General features: G+C 44.3%; 1 protein-coding gene across 2 annotated transcripts in view; it reads left to right on the top strand.

Annotated features, from left to right (window-relative positions):
• Positions 1-838: 838 nt before the first annotated feature.
• The window catches only part of ASPSCR1 (ASPSCR1 tether for SLC2A4, UBX domain containing), a 48,823-nt gene continuing 26,776 nt past the window's right edge, over positions 839-22,885 (top strand). For both annotated transcript variants that reach the window (XR_005106503.1, XM_037402419.1), the window contains exons 1-7: positions 839-981; positions 1,067-1,122; positions 1,919-2,030; positions 6,674-6,774; positions 14,416-14,473; positions 15,288-15,361; positions 16,211-16,649. Coding sequence is in view for 1 of the 2 variants with exons in the window: in XM_037402419.1 (XP_037258316.1) it covers positions 865-981; positions 1,067-1,122; positions 1,919-2,030; positions 6,674-6,774; positions 14,416-14,473; positions 15,288-15,361; positions 16,211-16,649 (957 nt within the window). In the remaining variant the exon portion in view is untranslated. The remainder of the gene's footprint in view (positions 982-1,066; positions 1,123-1,918; positions 2,031-6,673; positions 6,775-14,415; positions 14,474-15,287; positions 15,362-16,210; positions 16,650-22,885) is intronic.

Here is a 22,885-nt window from a genome sequence, read left to right as displayed (position 1 = left end):
GGGGAGTACCTTTCCTGTAGATATTTTCAGAGTTATTATTCAATGACATCACTACCTGGTAAAGACGCAAGAGCTTAAATCCGCAGAAGAGACTTCTTGCCATAATCTATCACGTTGAGTGCTCAGCCCCACAGGTGGGTGCCTACATGGCCTGCTGTGTACTGGGGTACTAGGGCCTTGCTGTGCACCAGGCCTTGCTGTATACCAGGGTACTGGGGCCTCGCTGTGTACCAGGCCCTTGCTGTGCGCTGGGCCCCGCTGTGTACCGAGGCCCCGCTGTGTACTGGGGTACTGGGGCACCGGGGCCCTGCTGCCTTCGCGGGATCGGCGGGCTCACACCGGGGGATGGCTCCGTGCGTTGCCAGACAAAGTCCATGTACGACGGAGAAACGCATTTTATCTCCTCCGTGGCCGGGCGGGTGTGCACAGCCCCGCACCACCGAGGGGCCGCAGCGCGCCGCGCACGGCCGGGGCCGCCGGCCGCTCTCCCCACGGGGCTGGGAGCGGCCCCGGCCCCGCCCCGCTCCCGCAGCCGGGGACGCGGCGGCCGCCCTCAGCCGTACGCTGCCTCGCCCGCCCGGCGCCCCGCTCCCGCAAGCGCCGGTGCTGCTACACGGCCCGTTCGCGCCCGCCGAAACGCGCAGGCCGGGCTGCCGCGGGCATGCAGATCCCGCCGCAGCCCCGGCAGGCCGGGACTGGCCGGCGCCGCTCCACCTCCGCAGCCGCCCGCCGCGCCGCTCCGGTGCGCCCTGTGGCGGGGGGTGGGTGGGGGCGGGGCGGGGCGCGGCCTGCGGGCGGGGGCGGCCCGGGGCCTAGCTCCGCCCCGGCCGCGCGGGGGCCGGCGCGGCGGCGGCGGGCGGGAAGATGGCGGCGGTGGCGGCGGCGGCGGCGGCGGGTGGGGGGGGTGCTGTGGTGTCGGTGCTGGCTCCCAGCGGGCGCTGGGTCACGGTGCGGGTGGGGCCCGGCACGGTGCTGCTCCAGGTGGGTCCGGGGCGGGGGCGGCCGCGGCCGGCGGCGCGGCAGCAGGGCCGCGGGCCGGCCCATAACGCCTCTGTTCTTTCCGCAGATCCTCGAGGAGGTCTGCAGGAAGCAGGGCGGCAGCCCCGGCGAGTACGGCCTGAAGTGAGTCTCACCGCGGGGCCTTCTCTGCCCCACCGGCCCCGGGCCCTCCCGCAGGCCGCGCCGCCGGTGGCAGAGGACCCGCCAGGCCCGGCCGCGACGTCTCCTCGGGGCCGTGCGCGCCTGCTGCCCGCGGCCTGCCCGCGGTCCCGGCGCGCCGCCCAGGGCAGCTCCGCGGTTCAGCCGTGGCCGGGCCGCCCGCCGCGCGGGGAGGTTCCTGGTGGCCCTGCCGGGGGCGAGGGCCCGCGGCCGCGCTCGGCGCAGGTGGCTCCCCGCAAAGGTGTTCTGTGCAAACGAGTCTCCCAGTGCCCCGTGACCCGGCCCGCTCGCCTTGGGACAGGCGCCGCGGCCCCGAGCGGCTCCCGCGGCCGGTGCCCGTCCCCACATGCGCTCCTGCGGGGCTGCGCTTCGGGCCGGGGGCTGCTACGGCGTTGTGGTCAAGATGGTGTTTGAGTGGCAGTAAAGAAAAGTACCTTCTGATTTAGTGGTGAACACCAGGTCTGGGTATGCGTTTGGTCGCTGTTTACCTCCTAAGGCCTGAGGGGGAACGTATATTTTAGTATCTACCTGTGACCTCTACGAACTGCAGGTTTTTTTGATATGTGGCACAATTTTTATCAGTGACTGTTTTCTACGTTACCAGTTGTGCGTTGTTGAATCAGAGCCCTGTGGCCTCTAGTCAGCCTGTGGGGAATTCTTTTGTTCAATACCTGGACTTTGTGTTGTTGCCAGTCCCTGAAGTATCTGGGAATGGCATGGGATGGTTCCCGGTGTCCTCATGGGCTCCGTTCTTCTTCAGGTTTCAGAGGAGTGTGTTGGATCTCTCTTTACAGTGGAGATTTGCCAGACTGCCCAACAATGCCAAGCTGGAGATGGTGCCAGTCTGTAACAGAGTGGGAACTGGAAACACGGTATGTTCATTTCGCAGTGTGACCTGATTTGTTCAGGTATTGGTTGTGCTGGATACAATCTTGTCAGATCTAATGAGCAAGAGCATGGTTAGGCTTGGCCAATGTTTGAGCAGAAAACCACCCAAAGATTGGTTGAGGTGTTCATGGTACGTGGTAACGTGGTAGCTCGAAGTCTTTGCCTACAGCCTGTGCCATGGTGGAGTTCCAGCTGCGTGCTGGAGAATGGGCAGATCTTTCTGAAAAAGAAGTAGTCATGAGCATATAAGAAGTTAGATATCACTGATGACTGCTCAGCAGTTGAGCTACTAACTCAGTTCCCTTTTGTAATTTTGATTTCAGTTGCTGTTTTCTGCCTCTGGATTTTGACTAAATCTCAAATTCTTAAGAGGATTCTCTTTTGCTTTTTTCCCAGCATTGCTGCTCACAGCAAAGCTGTTTGCCCAGCTTCAGAATTTTCTGTGACATGTGCTGTGTTCAGCAGTTGCTGCATGTCCCTATGTAGTATAATTTGTAAAGGGCTTACAGATGCAGTGTTCTGTAGAAATTATTGTCACATTTAGGAGATTTAAAAATCTTTTATGCATGTCATTATAAGAGCTGGAAGCATAATTTAAAAAATGGTGCATAGCTGTTAATGAGCGTGAACATTTAATGTGGTAAAAATGAGGTATGATCTTATTTAAGTAGCCTGGTAATGAAACTTTGTCTATACATTGAAAAGTAAACTTTGTAGCGTGAGAAGGTTTTGGAATCTCTGCTCTAGTTCACTGTGGATGTGCAACATAGTTTTGGGAGTCACTGATGTCCATGTTTTTCCCTGTAAAACCTCCATGTGCTTTGTTTTGGCACTAATGATTTTTTTCTGACTTTGTGGTAGAAAGAAGTTTGTGCTCCAAATAGTGTATTTAGTTAAAAAAATACCACAAGCTGGTAGCACCTGCTTAAAATGTTCAGTTAAAAGAAGTTGTAATGGCATGGAGTTTGTCTTCCAAAGGGAAGCGTTTCTATTAGAATGGTATCTGACATTTGCATCCAGTTTGGGAGGTATTGTACTGAAGGAAACCAGTGATGATGTTTTATTTTTTTCTCCACAAAGGTAGTATGTGGCATACCAGAAAGGGTGAGAAGGACCTTGCACTGTAGGGGAGGGGTTATAACATGGAATCACTACTTTAGATCACAAAAGAAACTTTCATTAGTTTTTTTAAGTTGTTACCATTTTAGTTGTATTTCAACAGAAGAATCTACAGAAGTGAGGCTTCCTTTGGAGTGCTCATTGCTATTTTACAGAGTTGAGAAGATAAAGCAAATATGCTTGTGAAAAGTGCAGGCTAAATGGAGTTTCTGTCCCATAAACTGAGAGCAGAGATTTCACTTGGAAGAATTTTATAGGCAGTATAAGAAAATACTTTGTACACAACAACTGACCAAAAGAATTCCCTGCCACAGCGAACTAGTGTCAAATACTGTAGGAAGTTTAAAGTAGCTGGGTAACTGTGACTAGAACTGATGCTAGCATTAAGCTCTAATATAGTAGCAGTTGCAGATTTAAATCATACAGGCTGGCTGCAGTAATGTTGGGATGAATTTGGTTCTGTGCCTTTTGTAATTGTCTCTTTTGTTGAGATAACATGCGTGGAAGTAGGTGTGCTTTCCTGGGGTGTGTTGGCAGCAGCTACCCCTAGAGACAGAACATGGGTTTCAATAAATCACAAGTTTGTTCAGTGAATCTGATACTTCAAAAATAGAATGCTTTTGGGTTTGCTTTCACATGTAAAAGTCATTGATTCCTGTAAGACAGGTCTTCAGTGAAATATTTAATAAATTCCCCTTGTGATGTCAGGTGATCTAGGGGTACCATCAATACAGTTCTAGTGTTAAAGTTGTTAGCCTATGGTTTATATGTTTGTAAACTTAGAAGATAATTGGCACTGGTGTCTCTATTATTTTATATAGAGCCTGGGAGTTTTACAAAGACTTTTCTAATTGACTGAATAGGACTTTCGTGACATGCTTAGCTTTGAACTGTTGCCCAAAAACTGATGCAACTGGTAGTCTGAATTTCTGGGCTGGATTCTTATAGAATGGTGATGTCAGCTGTCATCACTCCGCTGTAGCTGAGAATAATCTAAGGCTTGTCTCCAGTGTGGGAGAAACCAGGACGCTGTGTTAGCGGTGTGATGAAATGACTTGGTTCTGTTGGCTAGTTGTTGATGATGCCACTGTTTCCTCTGTGTAGAAAATTTCTTGTCTCCAGCAGATCACAGTTTGCAGTCCTGCAAGGACTCGTCGGAGTGGAGACAGATGACAAACACTTCCTCCAAGGAAATCGCAGTTCATTGTAGTGTCTTTTTTTTCCCCATCTCTCTCTCTCTCTCTTTCTCTCTCCCTGCTACCATGCTCACATGTGCATCAAGGATACACTGAGATTGTTGGGAGGGATGCATAAAAATCCAGAGTTAAAGCAAGCTTCATGTTGATGTCCTAGCTTTATGTCCTTCTCAGACTTTTTGATTAAGGCCAATTTCTGTGCGCTTCAGAAAACCACGGTTGACTAGAGATACTAGATGCTATCTAATGGAGATTTTTTTTTTTCAGCTTTTCTTTGTATGGGTAAGCTAATTGGGAAAACTTAAGAGTTAGACACTGAAAAAGAAGGTTGCATATTCTCTAAAAGATAACACCTGAAGTGCTCTGCCATTCTCCATCTCTTGGGCAGCTACTAGATTTTTTCCCTTGGGACCATCAGGATTTTGAAGTTCTTCAGGACCATCTTCAGCATATGTTCATTTTAGAAATGCCTTGGATTTAAATTTTTTTTTTTTGGGGGGGGGGGAGGGAGGGGGGGAGCAGTTGTCTGAAGAACATGTAGGATCTACATGAGCACCTGCTAATGAATGTGAACATTTGTATTCCAAGTTGGAAAAGGACTATTAGAATAGTCAGCTAGCTGTCCTTTGCCCTTTTCTGCGGGTGTTTAAGAACTTGATAACAGAACATCTGGAATTATTTTTGAGATTTTTGATTAATTCTCTCTTAAATTGTATGTCAGAATTTGGTGGTTAGGAAGGATTAGAGAGTTGCAAGTTACACATGTAGTCTCTTTGGACTGATGACAGTTGGTTAGGTCTTTAGTAACTCACAGATAGATTTGGATTGTGTTTGTTGTTTCTCTGTGTTGATGTGCAAGTATGCTGTTTGTTCTGCCCCAGGGAAGTTCTGCAAATTGATGCTTACGTAGACAGAGCTCTGTGTTGGTGTTTTAGTTTATGCAGCTGCATCAATCCTGTCTGGGTAATTTGAATTCATTTTATATAGCAGCAAAGACCCTTACTGTAAAGTTTCAGCTAGTGTGAAACGGAACATCTTGATTGCTTGTGATAACATGTTATTTGGGACATTAGCTTTTTTCTGGCTTTTTTCTGAGTATGTTTCAGTTCAGGATATGGCAGGGAAGCAGGGCTCAAGAAAGCTGGTTAATATTCAAGGATCACCTCCTGCACACTCAGGAGCGGTCCATTCCTGTGAAGGGGAAGTCAGGCAGAAATGCCAGAATGCCTGCATGGATGAACAAGGAACTCCTGGCCAAACTTGGACACAAAAAGGAAGCATACAGAGGGTAAAAGCAAGGATGGTAACCTGGGAGGATTAGAGAAACCCTGTTCAAACATCCAAGGATGAAGTGAGGAAAGCTTAAGCCCAACTGGAATTGAATCCGGCCAGGGACATCAAAGACAACAAGAAGGTCTAGGCAGCAAAAGGAAGACTAGGGAAAATGTGAACCTGTTGCTCAACAAGGCAGGGGACTTGGTTACACAGGACATGGAAAAGGCTGAATGCCACCTTTACCTCAGTCTTTACTAGCAAAACTGGCTTTTGGGAATCCCAGGTCCCAGAGAGAAAGGCTAAAGCAAGGAAGATGTACCCTTGGTGGAAGAGGATCATGTCAGGGAGTATGTGAGCAAACTGGACATATGTAAGTCCATGGGCCCTCATGGATGCACCCACGAGTGATGAGGGAGCTGGCAGATGTCACTGCAAGGCTACTCTTGATAGTTGTTGATCAATCATGGCAAATGGGAGAAATGCCTGAAGACAGGAGGAAAGCAAATGTCACTCCTGTCTTCAAGGAGGACGACACTGGGAACTGCAGGTGGGTCAGTCTCACCTCAATGCCTGGGAAGGTAATGGAACAGCTAATCCTGGGAACCGTTTCCAGGCACATGAACAACAGGAAAATTGTCAGAAGTAGCCAACATGGATTCATCAAGGGGGAGATTGTGCTTGACGAAATTGATAAGCTTCTATGATAAAATGACTGTCCTGGTAGGTAAGCAGAGAGCAGTGGATATTGTCTACCTGGACTTCAGTAAGGCCTTTGACACAGTCTCTACAAAGATCCTCATATATAATACTCACAATCACAGCAGAATAGAACTATTCTAAATATTTACTTCTAAAATAATAATTTGAATACCCCTCTGCATTTTTGACTAATGTAATAATTTGCAGCAAGTGTTTAGAAGGAAGTAATGTTTTTTTGGATAGCAAGTTCTAGAAACCATTGAAAGATTAAAAGAAGTTGTGAAGAAAAAAGAGTTTTCATGTAATTCTCAGACTAAATCAGTGTGTATTTCCTATAGGTTCGGATTGCCTTACAATTAGATGATGGTTCCCGTTTACAGGACACCTTTCTCTGTCAAAAGACCTTGTGGGAACTTCTTGACCATTTTGCGAAGATCAGGTGAGCAATGCAGTGAAAAAATACTTGTTTGGGTGGATCTCTACATGACAGTAATTAGTTGTTGTTACTAATTTAATTGTAATTTAATTGTATTGTAATTAATTAATTGGTGATCCAATTAAATCCTGCAGATTTGTAGAATTTGCATTTATTTGACACTGGCTTTTCCTTTACAACACAGATGTTTGCCTTTTTCTTGCTCTTTCAGATACTGTAGTTTTCATTGTTATTTTTTAATCCCGGGGTAGCACTCCTGGTTCAGGGCATAAATTGATAACAAACTTTTAAGGCTAGGAAGAAACTATAGTTGGATATATTACTGCACCTGTCTTTTACACAGACTTGTTTGAAGTCAAGTTACTGCCAGAGTTGAGATGGTAGCCTAGATTATCTTGGATCACCAGTATTTCTGTGCTGTGGTTCCATGTGGTGGAGAGGGTTCGTTCTTAAGCAAGTTGCTGTTGGTTGGGAGGCTTGCTGTTGTGCAAGTTCTTTAAGGAAATCTAGCCTGCTGAGAGCTCCAGTGTGGAATCTTGAAAAGACTGATTAGATCCTGTTTAAGTGGAGGAATTTCTGGTCCTACATTCATTGAATATATATGGGTTAGAAATCTTATTATTTTAGTCCAGTCTACGTTCAGTGCTTACTTTTGTGTTTAGTTTTGACTTAAAATTACTATATTGTTTTGAAATGTCAAACTAATAAACTTTTCTCCAAAGACAGTGCTTTTTTGTCATAGCTTAAAAGATGAAGCCTTAAAGCTGTGACAGCCGTTCAGTTCTGAACAAATTTCCAAATTTCATTTTTTCTATTGTCGTTGTCTTTACCTTTCTCTTGACAATTTTTTTTTCAGATCCTATATTTCTAGCTTGTTCTTTCTTTTACATTCCTCACCTTCTGCTAGTTCCTGTGTCACATTTGAATCTCTTGCTCATCTGTACAGATGCTGTGCAAGGTATTGTGCAAATAGGAACTGTTGTTAATTTCTCAAACCAATTAAATACTCATCTAAGGAGACAGTAGCTTTCTGTGTCAAAACTTTTCAAGTCTCCAAGGCTGTGGTCCTAGAAAAGCTGTGAAATGAGTAGTCAGTAGTAAGGGTGATGGTGCAGTAGCATTCAGACAAGCTTAACCTTTTAGGGTACAGTTATAGAATGCGAAATGATGGACTGTACTGGTTATGGGTCTGTGTTAGTACTAGACTAATGTGTACCAGCATAAATTATTTTAACTGAAGTTTAAAGTTGCTTGTTCCTCTCTGCAACTGAAATAGCTTAAGCAGCATGGTTCTGGGGTTGAGTTGGCTGTTATCTCATTAAGTCAGGGTTGCACAGTTGAACTGTGTGACTGGAGTTGCTCTGGAGCTGTTTCCAGGGTGAAGGAACTAAGTCTTCCAGCCTCCCAATGATGTGCTGTTAGTTTTCTGCTGGCTTCGCTCCCTGACTGGCCCATAGCAAGATCGAAGGAGTGACTAATGTTGGCCCCAGGGAGCAAATCTGGATCGGGGGCATCTTCCATGTTACAGTAGGGGATTGAACAGTTCATGCTCACTTCCTGCCCTCCTGTCTAACTTCCCTCCTACTTTCTATGCAGCTTTGTGGGGAATTGGCTTAAGTAGTTGATTCAACTGAAAAATAGTATTTTCTCTAGGTTATCTTTCAGGTAGATAGGTTTCCTAGCCCAGTTAAGGGTTGTCTCTCATAGGCAGTTACGACAAGAAGTGTAGCATGTCTAGAAACAAGGATCCAAAAGAGGAAGCCATGGATGGGTAGGAATGGCATATGTCAGTTTTTCTACTCAACATGTTGTGTCATCAAACCATAGCTTGAGGAAATGCTTGAGGTAGTGTAGTAACTCTAAAGCTATAGGAATGAGTCTTACTTATCATTCTATTTTCATCTTCAGTGGTCCAGGGACAAGGTCTACACTGTGGCATTTACCCTGAAGTCCAAAGGGACAGTCTTCATGTAAATATTAGAGAGAAAATAATTATTGTTCTTTTGATAGAGGAAAGAGGTAGGCAGGAAAATTTAGGTATAATTTTCCTAGGTGTTTTAGGGCCCCTCTCATACCTTACTATATTCTTAGTGCCCTCTGGGAGGAGAAGAGTGCCTGTTGCAGTTTGGGAATTGCTAGACTGGTGGGGGTGGCAATTATGGATAGTGACACATAGACTTTGTGTGGCTTTCTCACACATTAGATAGTTAGTTCTTCGGTTTAAATTTTGAGCTTTTTATATATTTCTCATTTGGAGTGGTTTTATTTGTTACAGGTCACAGTAATACTAATAGTTAATGTACATGCTGCTCTTTTTAAGCTTCTGACTGCTACAGTGTGCTGAGCATTGTTAACTCAGTTCATAAGGCACAGCTGTTCTGCCCTCTGGAAGCTGAGCTCAGATGTTTGGATGGACTTTGCAAACTTTTGATGAAGTTCAACAAGCAGCAAAGAGGCTGTGTGACTTACAAAACAAGCTGGACCTATAGCCGTCCATATAGATTTCATGGGCTGTGCTGCTTTTTGGTGTGTATTGACTCAGTTGACTAACTAGTTGGCTAGTTGTTGACTTTTGCTGAATCCTTCCTTTGACTTTCCAACTGGAGATGTTTTCCTGGAATGCTCAGCTGCTCTAAGTGCGTGAGGGGAAGTATTCTAAATCCACTGGAATTTCCCCTGGGTTTCCAGCGTCCATCTTGGCTAATTGGGTCTAAAGAAGCCTGGAAGCTATTGAAAGGCTGCTCCTCCTCTCAGCGTGAGGCAGTCCTTGCACAAGATGTTTACAGGCCCTGTCAGATCACTACATGAAGGAATCTAATCTGCTTGCCGTTCCCCTTCTGAAGAACAGCACATCAAAGAAATGACAGTTTGTTTGATGTGTGTGCTTGCCTCAGTGAATGCATGTAATGGATTAACAGCAGCTGGAGGAGGAGCCTGCTGGCTTCCAAGAGTTATACAAAAATAAGTCTCTGGGGGATCTTTGCTTGGAGTCTGTTCTGCAGAGACTGGCTGAGGGCACAAGCATCGTATACCCTTTTAGCATGAGGCCTGGGAGAACTGTTGCTGTTCTGTCTCCCACTCTTGCCTGTCTGGCAGCTTCAGCAGCTTCGTAGACTGTTTTACATAGAAGTGATTGTAGTTTGGACACTTGAAGACAATTTTGACAATGACTGTGACTCTGCTACTTTTGTGGTATCATTCATTAAATTCAGATATTTTCCATACATTTTTAGAAGACTCTTCAATCCAAAGAGTTGCTTGGTTTGAAGTGGAAAGCAGTTTTGGAAAGGTGAATGAAACTGGGTTGTGTAAGTCAAATTGATTTCCTCTCTTATGGGTATGTGTTCCATTGTGCTTTGGTTTCTCTCCTCCTAAATGGTGGCCATCCACCTTTCCTGATAGGCAGCCAGCTTGAGGTTCAAGCTTTTTATTCTTCTGGGCTGTTTCGTCTGCCTTTTCTGTGATTCTGGGCTGTTTTCTCCATGTCTCAGCAGTCCTTTATCTTCTGTGCACTTCTGTTCAGGATTTCTGTAGGGATATAGCTGATCCTGAGTGGAAGCAAAAACCATTGACAACAAGGTAGGGATGACTAGTTCCCCTGGATTGTCTGGAAGAGTCTGAGTGCGCATAGCCTGCTGTGGTGTGCTAAGGGTAGTCTCTTAGGTGCTTTTTTTTCCGATCTTCCAGTCAAGAGACAAGAATTTTTTTTTCTGCCTTTCCTCATCAAGCATTGGCCTTTAGAGCTTACTCGGCTAATGATGCAAAAGGAGTGAGGGAGGTCAGAGCCTGGGCCTTGAATCACAAAATTATGCTCATTCTATATTAGGAACTTAATTTCTTGATTCCTGCAGAGCATTGTGCATGGCTTTCTGTCCTTGAGAGATAATAACTAATTGCAGAAACACAAATAGTGGCAGACTATTTGTCTAGTGTTGTTTTGGTTGCTCATCTTGAGTTAGGAAGTTAACTGTGTTTCATAATATGAAGCTTGAATGTAATAATTTGAGTGCTCTGGGTATGCCTGTTGCTTTCAGCACAATGGGATTTGTTGTGGTGGCTGGAGAAGCGTTCTGAGAGAATGGTACCTCAGGACTACAAACCCCTTGTGATCTGTTGCAGCTGGTCTGGAAGTAGTTCTCAGTCCCTGACTTCCTCAAACCAGACCCCTGACCCTCAGGACTGGTTTTACAGGTTACTCTGGATTTGCTAACCTTATTGAGTGGAGCTTCTTGGTTTCATTGGTTTCATTGTGACTCACCTTGTCCCATATCACCGTGCTGTTGTGTACTTTATTTAGAAAGGCTTAGGTTTTAACCTTTTGATCAAGATGGGAGATAGACTGTTACAATTAAACCAGACAGAAGTCTTGGTTCTGGTCTGTGCCTAACAGGTTTGCTCCCCCACATCCTCTAGCTAGAAATCTTTGATGCGTCTTGCTTTTGAGGATTACTGAAGGATTAAGCATCATAATTTTCCAGGTGGTGCTCTCAATCCTGAGTGACTTCTGGTTCTAGCTATTTCACTTACATTTCATTGGAGCTGAGTTTTCAGTCTAAAGGTAAATGTGCTTGATGAATTTTCCCAGAACTTAATGGCTCTTCCCCTTCATTTTCTACTCTGTAGGCTGGTTGACTTCTTCCCTGTTCAGTTTGTTTTGTCACTTTGTGCTGTGCTAAACAGATTCATGTAAAAATATAATACATTGATTGTATATATGTTCTTCTAGGCTGCTCTTCTGTGACTTATTTTGGACATAATAGAAAGACTGCGTAAGATAATACCGGCAAAGCTGCTGTTGTTAGGTAACTTTGAGCGCTATGATGCTACTTAAGATTATTGGAACTGCTGCGTTGAAAGTAGTAAGAAGCATTTGGGTATGCAGACCCTTCTGCTGTGCAAGCAGATTGCTAAAGTGTCAAGGGTTATTTTCTTTCCTTCTTATCTAAAGAGAAAATGTTATCCCTGCCTTAAGGTGGCTTCTCCATAATGGTTGGGTTATTGCATGCCTATTTGTGGGCTCCAGCTGTGAAGTAGAAGACTTGCTAACCGCAGTAGTTAGTGTGGCCACAGTAGAGACATACTAGGTAACGTACATAGTCACTTCAGAATTAGGTGCTTGGTTGACTGAATGGATTTTGACTGTTACTTAAGGGATCTTTTTCTACATAAACCCTGGAGGTAACTTTGTGTCTGGTAATTCTGCATCCCAAAATACTTATGTTTAAGTTACATGATGCTGAAAGCAGAATGTTTTCAGTAGTGGAACTCCATTCATTGAGCACCTTTCCAGGAAAAGTCAGAATGAACCCAGCCTGGGTCACTGACATCCTTTTCTCATAGTCATTCCCTGTTCCGTCCCCCAGGGATGACGCTCATAAATCAAAGCACAAGATGAAGGATGGGTTCCTGAAGGTACAAGTGATAGCTATAGGTGTAAGTGGTGCACTAGATGTAAGTAGTTTGAGTTCCTGCTTAAATTTTGTGACACTTGGAGACCAAGTTGATGAATGTCTTGCAAATACAGTTAGGAGAATGTGTGGCTGACTGCTACTGCAGAGTTACAAACAATGCAGATAAATGAAGTAGAACTATCTTTCCAAAACTTTCCAGTGAAAAATACTGGATTTTTTTTCAGTATGCCAGGGTCCTGTGGGTTTTGTTTTTTCCTGTGAAGTTCGTTGTAGAGACTAGAATCTGGTGACTGAAGAGGCAGTTAAGCGCGAGTGTTCACATAACCCTGTAAGTCAGTCATCTGCAAGGCTCCTCATGAGTTCACGAGCCAACACCAGTGTAATTGTACCTGAAATGACAAGCTGACTTCAAGGACTTGCTTCAGCCTCTGCTGTCAGAGGCCTCAGGAGATGAGCAAGTATGTATTGCTTTACTGGGCTTCAGGTGGGTTGGATTAGCTGATTTGCAGAGAGGTGGCTTCTCTTCAAGTAACAGGTGATGGGTGATTGTTTCTGGGTGAGGTGAGGCAAAGGGGAAAGCCATTACTGCCCCATCAAGACTGGACTCCAGAGAACATGAAGATCAAGGAGTTTACCATGAGGAAGAATTTAAGCTGTTTTGCTTTTGAAGATAAAACAGCTGTTGCAGCACAGATGGTATATTCAGCTCCTTACCAAGGGATGTCCTGGTACAACTGCAGTGACGGAGAGCTCAGGACAGAACACGCTAACAAGAGCTACCGGAGTGTCACAAAGAAGGATAAATTTCATCAGTTCTCATTGTATTGATAGGCAGTATTCTGGGCCAACTTTCTCACCTTTTGTTTTATAGTTTCCCCTGCTAAATTGGTCTGAAACTTTGAATCTAAAACTTTTGAAAAAAAATGCTTGTGAGTCTTCAGCCAGTCATCTTTCCTAACCACCGCTGTCTCAGGATAGAGTGTTCTCCTGATCACCTTTTGCAGTTGGTGTGCTTGGCGGGGAGAAGCAAACTATTCTTCTCTTTAATCTCATGTTTTACCACATTCTCAGCTGATTTTGGTTTGCGTTTCACTTTGGCTGCTGAAGCGAAGACCAACATGAAACAGAGTTTCTTCTGCTGTTGAATCTAATTCACTGACTTCAGTGCTTCAGTGTAAGGTACTGGTTAATTCTTTAAGGCTTTTTGCTTTTCTACAGACATCTGAGGTTTGCTTGCTAAAAGTTAGTCCTTGTTTTTGTTTGTTTGGTTGGTTTTTATTTTTCCATTAAGAACACCCTGTGGTAGGGTTTTCCATATGTGCTCTCTTTTGAAATGGCATGATCTTGGTTGGAAGAGAACCGAGACTTGCTGTGACAGGCAGTGATTGTCTTTTCCATGCCTGTTTTCTGTGTTTGAGCAAGTGAGTATGTAATAAAGCTTCTCTATTACTTGAATGCCACAAGAGTTGTTTATCTAGAGGAAAATGGGAAGAGTAGCATCTTACTGTTTTTTCCCCCTTCTCTGTGCTAGAGTCTTTCACTTATGTCTTCCTCTGCAGATGGACAGTCAGCAGTTTGCGTCATTGCTGATGTATGCTCTGCCTCACTGTAATGCTTAGATGTGGGTTGATCTTCACTTTGTTTGCAGCAGCCTTTCCTTTGGCTTTTAGTCCCTGGTCTCCAGAATCTGAGAGTTTCTGCTGTTTGTTTTTTTCCCTCTTTTTTAATATGTCTGATACTAAGGCAGGCAGTTTCTTTGTCCTCAGATTATTTGCTTTAGAGCAGTATTTTGTTGTGTTTGTTGCTGTCCATACATGGAAAGAAACTGACCTGTCCCCAAGGAAAGTACAGTCTGAACTGTAATAAACTAATTTAGATAAGGGATTAAAAAGACCAAGTGTTACTAAATCATGTTCTGGATCGGGTACTGAGCATATGAATAATGATGTGGTCAAATATATCTAGTAAGATCAACTAATTTCAGAATTAACTTTAATTATTTCTCTTCTGTTTTCAAACTTTCAGGTCTGTGCTTAAGGAACAGTGAATGCATTAGAGCAAATTCTTTACCTAATGTCTTAATACCAGTTCTGTGAACTGTGTAATGATTATTACTGGAGGAATATGGAGGACAGTGTTGCTAGCTAATTTTACTTCTTCCTGTTGCTCTACATTGGTTTTGGAGGGGGTAGGCTGTTCTACAGATGCTGCAGTATTTTGCTCTTTATTGCAGGGAGTTTATGGAACAGCATGGTGAATTCTCTCCAGTCTGTATTTACATGCGAGATGAGGTAAGTTAGCAAAGTCGTCTTAACTGTCTCTTCTCCTCTGTCCCTAAAAAATAAGAAACTCAGCTCTGCTGTCCAACCTGGAAAGTGTTTCCTTTGAACTTTCTTGAGAAGGGAAGTAGAAAAATGCTGGTCTTTTCAAAGCATGACGTGTCTGTATGGAAAAAAGCTCTCTTGGAACATAACCCTGGGCCGTTTAGACCTCTGAGCCCATAAAATGAGCTCAATGACCTGTTTGTGTTTTTCTTTCCAACTTCTTTTAAAGCTCGAGTCAAAACAGTGGTTTCATTTTAATAAATATTTGCTTTTCTCTCTGTTTTGATCTTTTGCTATTAATGTTTTGTCTGATATTTTGTATGTGCGTATTATGGAATTTGCTCTCCCTAGCTGTCCCGTTCACTTTCCACTGACCTCTGTGGACAGATCATCTTTATTCTGGAACGGGTCATTACAAGCAGATGGAAGGTGTATGTAATAAAATCAGCCATCTTTCAGCTCTGAGATGTTGCCTGTGATTTAACTTCTGACATAAAAATAATGCTTTGCTGAGGTTGGATTTGATTTGGATGTGTGTATGGGATGGAAATACATGTACAGCATGTTCCCTTGAGATCATTCGGTAAGCAGTCAATTTGGTAAAGCAGTACAGGTGAATACAGATGGACTCAGGTCTCATTTCCAACTGTGGAGTGTGTTTTCAGCTGTTTGTGGTGTTGTGTGGTCTGTTTTTTTAACAGGCTTCTTTCTAGAAAGAGCACTTTAAATCCTCTCCAAGGAAGGCAATTGTCATAATTAGTTTCCTCTGTTTTTGTTTCAGATATCGGGAAGAGATGCCCTAGAGAAGACAACACTGAAGTCACTTGGCCTGACTGGAGGCAGTGCCATCATCAGGTTGGGAGGAGCAAAGTTGGAACTCGTTTATTTTTCCTTTCCACTCTGGTGGTGAATTTGTCTTGTTTCAAATACCAACAACAAAAAAAAAAGGCATGAAAAAAGTTCAAAAACACAAACATCGTGGCACTCAGTAATTATTGCATTTGCCTGTTTATCTGAAACTGCTGCCCAGATGTGCTTTCCACAGCTGCAGATGCTGGCACTGACTGGTCATGTGTACATTAAAGGGGCTTCTTTGTTTCCCCCTCCTTTTGTCTTTTCTCTTGCCCCTTTTCTCTTTCTTCTTGGCCCCCCCCTCCTCTTTTCTTTTGCCCCCATCTTTTCTTCCCCTCTTCTTTCTCCCCCTGTGAGTGAAACAGACAATTAAAAGTCTGAGAGGATGATCATCTACCACTTCATTCTTACTTGCTTTGGATTTCAGATGTTGAACTCCCAATCCCTGCAGTACCTCCTGCTGACTGTTTGGGTGGGTGAGGTGGGGGACAATGACAGCCTTTCTGTGATCTTCTAGCCAGTTCTTTGCAGTATATACAGAAGGCAGGAGTGATTAGGAGCTGTGCTTTACAACTGACTGCTGTTTTTTCCTGCAAGGCAGTTTTCTTCCTGTGGAGCGGGTAGTTCCTGTTCAGTATTTTTTTGCACAAGCCCCCGACCCCCCACCCCTAGCTTCAGAGCAACTGGAGCTTGTTCTTCGGGAGTGTCTGGAAGAAGCAGATAATTAAATTAGGGATATATTTGAGTCTAGCTGTCGTCTTGTGTCATGGTCACGTTGAGAATGGGGAGGGCAGTACTGTTAGGATGAATGATTTTATTTTTATTTTTATTCCTTTTGGTGTCGTCTTTAAGAGTTGTCATGAAGAAATGCAGTTCATCTGGTCAGGAGGAAGCTGTGGGTGCCATGGTGCAGTGTAATGAGCTGCCAGCAAGGCCAGGCTCTACTGAAGGAGCAGTGGATGTGCCTGTACCTCAAGCAAACACATTCCCAAAGGACTTGGACCACAGGGATGTGGCCATGTCTTTAAACAGCTGCACAGACAAGCAAGACACGATTAGAGAATCTGATGCCAGCTTGGAGGAGCTGCAGCCTTCCTCAGAGCCTGAGTCTACCCCATTTGTCCCTTTTTCTGGAGATGGACAGCATCTGGGGGACTCTTCTGTAGCTGCACCATCTTTTGGGTTAGATATGCCATCTTCAAAGCTGCCAACAATTTTTTCCAGCCCTGGAGGCCCTTCTAAGCCAAAGAAGTCTAAGAACAGCCAAGAACTGCAAAAGGAGCAAGAACAGGTAAGGGAAAAATTGTTTGCAATGAAGACTTTTTTTTTTTTTTTATCATGCCTTGACTGATGCTGAGCTCCTACAAGGAGAAGGATATTTCCATATTTAAGACTTTTTTTTTTCCCCCATAATATAGGGTTGGGTGCCTTGGTGACATACAGTACTGCCAAGAGTTCAGTTATGAAGTACTGCGTTTTGAACAGTTTACTATAGGAAATATGAAGGACGGGAATCAGAGAATTTGCTGTCCAGAGGCGAGCAAAGCTTTGAATCTCGGTATCCTTGATGAATGGTGCTAGTGGAGGCAACACAACTGCATTGAAAGCACAGTCCAGAAGAGCCTCAACCTCTGTGCCTCAAATTCCATGCAACTTTCATTATTAACAGATGGCTGTTTTGTCACCTAAGCCCTGGGTACTTGTCCTTCTCCTAAAAAATTGCTGTCTGCTGTGTAGTTTTGCTAAAGATGAGCAGAGTTTGGTCAGACGTGTTTTATAATACTCTGAAGGTGTTTACTGCTTCTTGTGACTGACTTCTCTCCCAGATCAAACAGAAGGTATAAGCTTGGTAGAGCTTTACATATGGAAAGGGATAACTTTGCTAGCTTATTGTAGGATTGTCATAGGAGCAGAAGCAGTCTTAATAGGTTTGTTGCAACTTGATCTTATGGCTTCCAAGATCTGAGAAAGACTGTCAGAATTTTTAACTCTTAGGTTGTAAGGTGTGCTCGGATTTCTCATCTTAGCCTTTCTGTGGAATGTGGAACTCCATAGTAGAGCTATTGTAAAAGCAGTGTCCCATGCTAGTGGTAGTTGACATCTGCTTCCTCAGAGTTCCTTCTGCCTGTGCTCACTCTGATTTACAGTTTAACTCTTTTGGTGGCATGGGTGGTAGAATGTATGGGGTATAGATCAAGGAAAGCAGTTTTTCAGCTACAGTTGCATCTTCCTTGCCAAGAGTTTGATACTTGAAAAAAAAACAACCAACCACCCCAAAACAAAACAGGTCTGGACCTCTTCCTTTCAGTATAGTCCCATCCCTTCTGAGTCTTAATTTTCTTAGTATTGCAGATGAAGCAGAAACCATCCATTTTCTTCTGTTATTTCTGCTTGCATATAGAAATATTTTCTGTCTTGCTCTTAAAATATCCTGCTTCTTAAAGAAAGTCTACCTCTCTCTAACCCTTTTCCCAGAAAGACAAATTGAACATCTGTCATGATTGTTGACGTTTCTGAAGTCAGACTGTATTGGTTAAAATTAAAAATGCTTTAGCCCGTGTAGAGATACCAGAACTGATGGCTCAAGAATGCTGTGACACCATCATAAGATGGCCTGTGAATGATGGTAAATATACTTTGTGTATGGAAAGAAAAGATCAGAGCTCCCCTTCATTGCTTCCCACTCTTTAGTACCTCCTGAAGTTGGGGTTTTGTGTTTATCACTGGTTCTGATCTAGCTGTGTAGTAGAAAGAAAGGATGCCTGATGAGATTTAAAGGGAGCTCAGTTCAGGAGGAATTTAGCAAGACTATGTGTATGCTCCCACATTGATGTAGAGGTTCTGTCTTGGTCGACTTCTTTGTGGTTGCAGTCCATTCTTGATGAGTTTCTGAATTGTTTAGGAGCAGAAGCCAGACCCTGGAAGGACTCTGGAGCAGTTGCAAACATAGCAGAAAGAGACTGTGCCAACCTAGTGGTGAATATTTTGTTATATTATAAACATGTTTGGGTCCATGTAATCAGTGTTGTTTAACCTTTTGGAACAGACCCTGAGCATGGAGAACTAAACAGTAAGCTTGGTGATTTGTCCAGCCTAACATGTTGCATCAATCACACTCTCACCTATGAGGATTTTGAATAGGAGGAGTTTCAATTTGGTTTGAAAAAGAAGGAAGGAAGCAAGTGTGAGGGCTTGTGGTGGTATTCTTCACCAGTCCTGTTTGCACTTCTCCGTGTGCTGGCTGGAGAGACAGAACTGGTTTTATCATTTTATTGGCTACAGCTTAATGTGAAGCTGTGCTGTTGGGCACAGAGCTGAGCAGTGGTGGTCTGGGGACTCTCATGGTGCGGCATCTTTCTCAGAACTGCAGTCCAGTTCAAACCACTCAGAGGCACTTCTGGAGCCAGCCTCCCTTCCAGTTTGAGAGCAGCTTTGGAAGCAGCTGCAGATTTCGTTGGGGGGGGTCAGCCCTTGTGTTAAACAGCATGTGATTTTGACGGCTGCTTTCAAGCCCTTTGATCTCTGGTGCTTTTGCTGCTGATTGATTACATTTTGTTCCCTCCTCCATTCCTGCCATCCTCCGCTTTCCTTGCTCTCAGCAGCAACAGCAGAGCAGGGCTAGCCACATGGCATCTGCTTTTTGTCCCTTTTCAGTCCTGAGGAAAAAACCCAAAACAAAACAAATTATTTTTAAACATCAAAGGTCCATTTTTGTAAAAGAATCTTCCCATTAATGCTTTGCCTGTGTGTGGTTTTTGAAGCTGAAGAGAGGCTGGATAAAATCTGTGCCGGCGTCCCTTCGTTTCTTGGGCTAAAGATGGCTTACAGACAGCTGCATGCTGACTTTGATGTCAGAACATTAATTATTAGAAGGTAACTTTACACCAGATTCCCCATGAGATTAGAGCTCCCTGAGGTGGTGGGGAGGAGGTGGGTCTCCAGGCAGAGCTCGCTGCTTGGAAAGCACCATAGCCACTACTTCACTTAAAATGAAATAAAAGTTTTCCTCAGCTTACCTGCATGTTGAGGTCTGGGGTGTTGACCACGGAGTGAACTGCATTCTTCCTGACACCTGGCTTTATCACATAGACTGCAGTTACGTAGCTGCCTAGTAGACACTGCTGTGAATAGATGGCTTCAGCCTGGTGGTGAAAAGTGCCTAACATCTCAGCTTTGGTAGCAGAAGTAGCGACTTTGAAGAATGAAGGGGACAAACCATAGTGCAGCATCTGAAAGGTATCGCTGACAGAAATATGACAGCAAAATGCACAGCTTGCTTTCCTTCAGACTTAGGTAATGGAAGGTAGAAACTGCCATATGGTGGCCATTTATTATTACAGGAGATAGTTACCTTTTGTCACAATTGCAGAAAATACTAGACGTGTGGCGCTCTGGGAAGCGAGTTGGTATACCTGGTAGCCTCCTTTTGGTAAATTGCCGTGGAAGGGTAGTGTTTGCATTCTGTCTGTGCTTTGGGATTGTTGGTGACACAATAGGCTATATTGAGAGTACTCCGATTGAGAGATGCCTGATTGGAATGTCTAAGTGAGCAAATGGTAATGGATGAAGAAAGAGGAACAGGATGATTGCTGGTCTCTGGGGGAAGAGAGAATTGGTAGAGCAACCAGAATGGATACTTCTTTCTCTCTGAAGGGTGTTTCTTATGCCTGTAAGGAGGCAAGATGTATGGTTGATTCCATGGGGTTTTAAACACATGGCAGCAGAGATATTATGATATTGTTATGATGTGGCAGTCTTTGCATCCTCAGAGGCAAAATGCTGGATGTCTTTTGGTTGCTAAACAGTGCATAGTAGACACCTTGTGCTGCCCTTCTCTTATATCAGACCTTGTTGTGCAATTCAGGAATTGAGTTGCAGAGACTCTGAAAAACAAGTCTAAACCACCTGAATTATGTTTCACAAAAGCTTGCTCATTACGGCTCTCTCCAGAGTTCTCACTCTGTTGGTGGGAGTTAGTTGAAAATGTAATATTACAGAATTCTTATTCTAATTGTGTATTTTTGCAGTCTTGTTAGACATACATACATCTGCTCCTTCTTCTGTGTGGAAAAGTGTGTTTCTTCCTGTTAAGTAGTAGCTAAGTAATGTGTCTTAGTTTGGAAGTTAAAATACTCAGCATTCAGTGTCAGTTGGGGAAACAGGTAAAATTATAGATTCAGGAGCTAAAAGGTAGCTGTGTGTCTGTAGGGGGCCAGTACAGGTATGCTGCAGAGAATTAAATGGGAACATCTTGACTGGATGTAAGTTGGAGGTCAAGAATAAGGCATTTATGTCTGGGAAGTAGTGAATTTTGTATTGCATCATGTAGGTGGCTCTGGTAGGCTGGGGAACAGCTTTAGAGGGGAAGTTCCTGACTGCCCATTTGCAGTACTTTGTTGGTAATGGAGACCCATTTTTTTGAATGAAGATGTCAGGAAAGCAATGCTTGAACAACAGTTCTAACGTACAACAGTCTGGAGCAGAGAGGTGAAAACTAAGGACTGGAATATATGTCTGCTTTCTGCTGTCTCATGATTTCTGACGTCTTGGCTGAAGTATTTTGCTACTAGCACAGTTTGGGCAGTGACGGTTGCTTTCCCTGTGCAATCCAGCTACTGTTAGGATTAGCTGAAGTGCTTGCTTGAGCCAATACAAAACATTGAGTTTAGGATTTGCTAATGCAGACATTGGAATTCTCTCCATTGTATCCCAGCACCCTTTACAACGTGCCATAGGGTATGCCTGCTCATTCTTCTTGGTTTTGGGTGTTGGATTTTTTTTTTTTGGAAGAAGTCTATATTCAGTATGTGTGTGTTTAGAATGAAATGAAATGCAATCCTGTTCAAGGAAATGGAAGTATACCTGGTTATTGGGAGGCCTGATTAATTCTCCTGTAGTCTCTGACATCAGTCTGACCTTATCAGTCCAGCTGCGGGCACCAGTTTGGACCACTGTGCAACAGACCCTTTCCCAGAGGGTGGCTCTGCACACTCAGGATCACTCCTGCAGTGCTAGGCATTCCTCCCCCTGTGCCCCAGGAAAGCTGCAATCAGGCTCCTTCACCCGCTAGTTAGAGCTGACCCTGCTCAACTTTCTAAAAGTAGCCAAGGGTCCCACCCACACAACCTCGCTCTTTTAATTTCCCAAATTACCCTTTAGTGCCCACAAGCAGAGTGAACATTGCCTTGTAATTTGTGTTGTCGCTTTTGACAATTGAGGCAGACTGCTGTTCCCAAGGGGCCTGTGCCTGGGGGAAGGGAGAAGGGATGGAACAGATGAAGGGGAGGACATCTGGGCATTAATTAGGATCAGAAAGAGTATATGAGGGAATAAGGGGAGAAGAAATGGGCATCAGGTTTGTTCACAGAGCCTAGAGCTGTGTTAGGCTGACAGCAGACTAAAGGAATACTGCATTATCAAAGTTTCTGTTCTCATGGGGCTCTTCAGCCATGGACTGCTTCCCCCCACCCCTGGCATCTCCTGTAGCCTGCAGTACACAGTTCTGTTGTTTTCAGGCTTTGTGCGTTTAAACATTTCTGTGAGTTAAGAAGTTTGAATTGTTCAAGAGCCAATAGGTGTAACTGCCTCTTGTGCATTTGACTCTAGTGGCGGTTTATATTCACATACTGATACAGCTGCTGCTTTTGATGTGAGGGAAGATAGCCAGTATCTAACTTTTTCTAAATTGGGAGGGATACATAATGTCATCCTCCCTTCAGACACAGCAAATGCTGTTTGTCTAATAGGCTGGGGGGGTTGGGGGTTTTGGTGTTGGTTTGTTAGGTTTTGGTTTTTTGTTTTTTAATAACTGCAACCAGAGTTGTGGACCAGGACACAATTGTGCTGGAAGGTTTGCCATCATGAGACCCAGCTCCCAGTTTTGGGCTCTGGAGGCAGGGGGAGCAGAGCGGCCAGGCTGCCTGTGCCCAGCTGTGCAGGTGAGAGGAGTGTGTTGGCTGTTTGAGGTCTATGTGCTGCTTGAACGGCCTATCCTCAGCATCTGGGGTGGAGGGAAAGTTGCAAATAAATGTATTAAGTACCTTTATAGCAGCTAAAAGGCATACAGTGAACTGCTTCCCTCACTTCTGTCTGCTTTGCCTGCAACAAAGGCTGATTTCAGTGCTCCGTACTTTGTGAGTGCAAAACAAGAGTTTTTCACTAAGGGAGCTTTCTGCACACCAGAAGCCAGGTTAAAAATTTGAAATGCATACAATGAAACCCTGCAGTGGCTCAGTTCAGAGAACTCAACAGGTCAGAAACTACCATACCAAAACAGGATTGCTCTCTAGAGTAAGAAGAAATGGAGAGAGCCCTGGTTGGGAACTAGTGCCGTTTGTTCTGTGACAAGCAAATGTGGAGCAAAGAGAACAGAAGATATGATATGAGCCAGGAGTGCGTGGCAGCTGAAGAACTTAAAGGGCAGTTTATAGTCTGTAGTATGAAGAGCAGCACCTGTGTAAGTTGTATGCTGCGTGTGGAATGGTAAGGAAGTGGTTACATACCTAGAGAGGTTTGGAGCAGAGCAGA

This window comes from Falco rusticolus, chromosome 1 (assembly GCF_015220075.1).
Source record: "Falco rusticolus isolate bFalRus1 chromosome 1, bFalRus1.pri, whole genome shotgun sequence".
Taxonomy (NCBI): Eukaryota; Metazoa; Chordata; class Aves; order Falconiformes; family Falconidae; genus Falco; species Falco rusticolus.
Note: the sequence above shows the minus strand (reverse complement) of the source record. Positions and strands in the feature narration are given on the sequence as shown.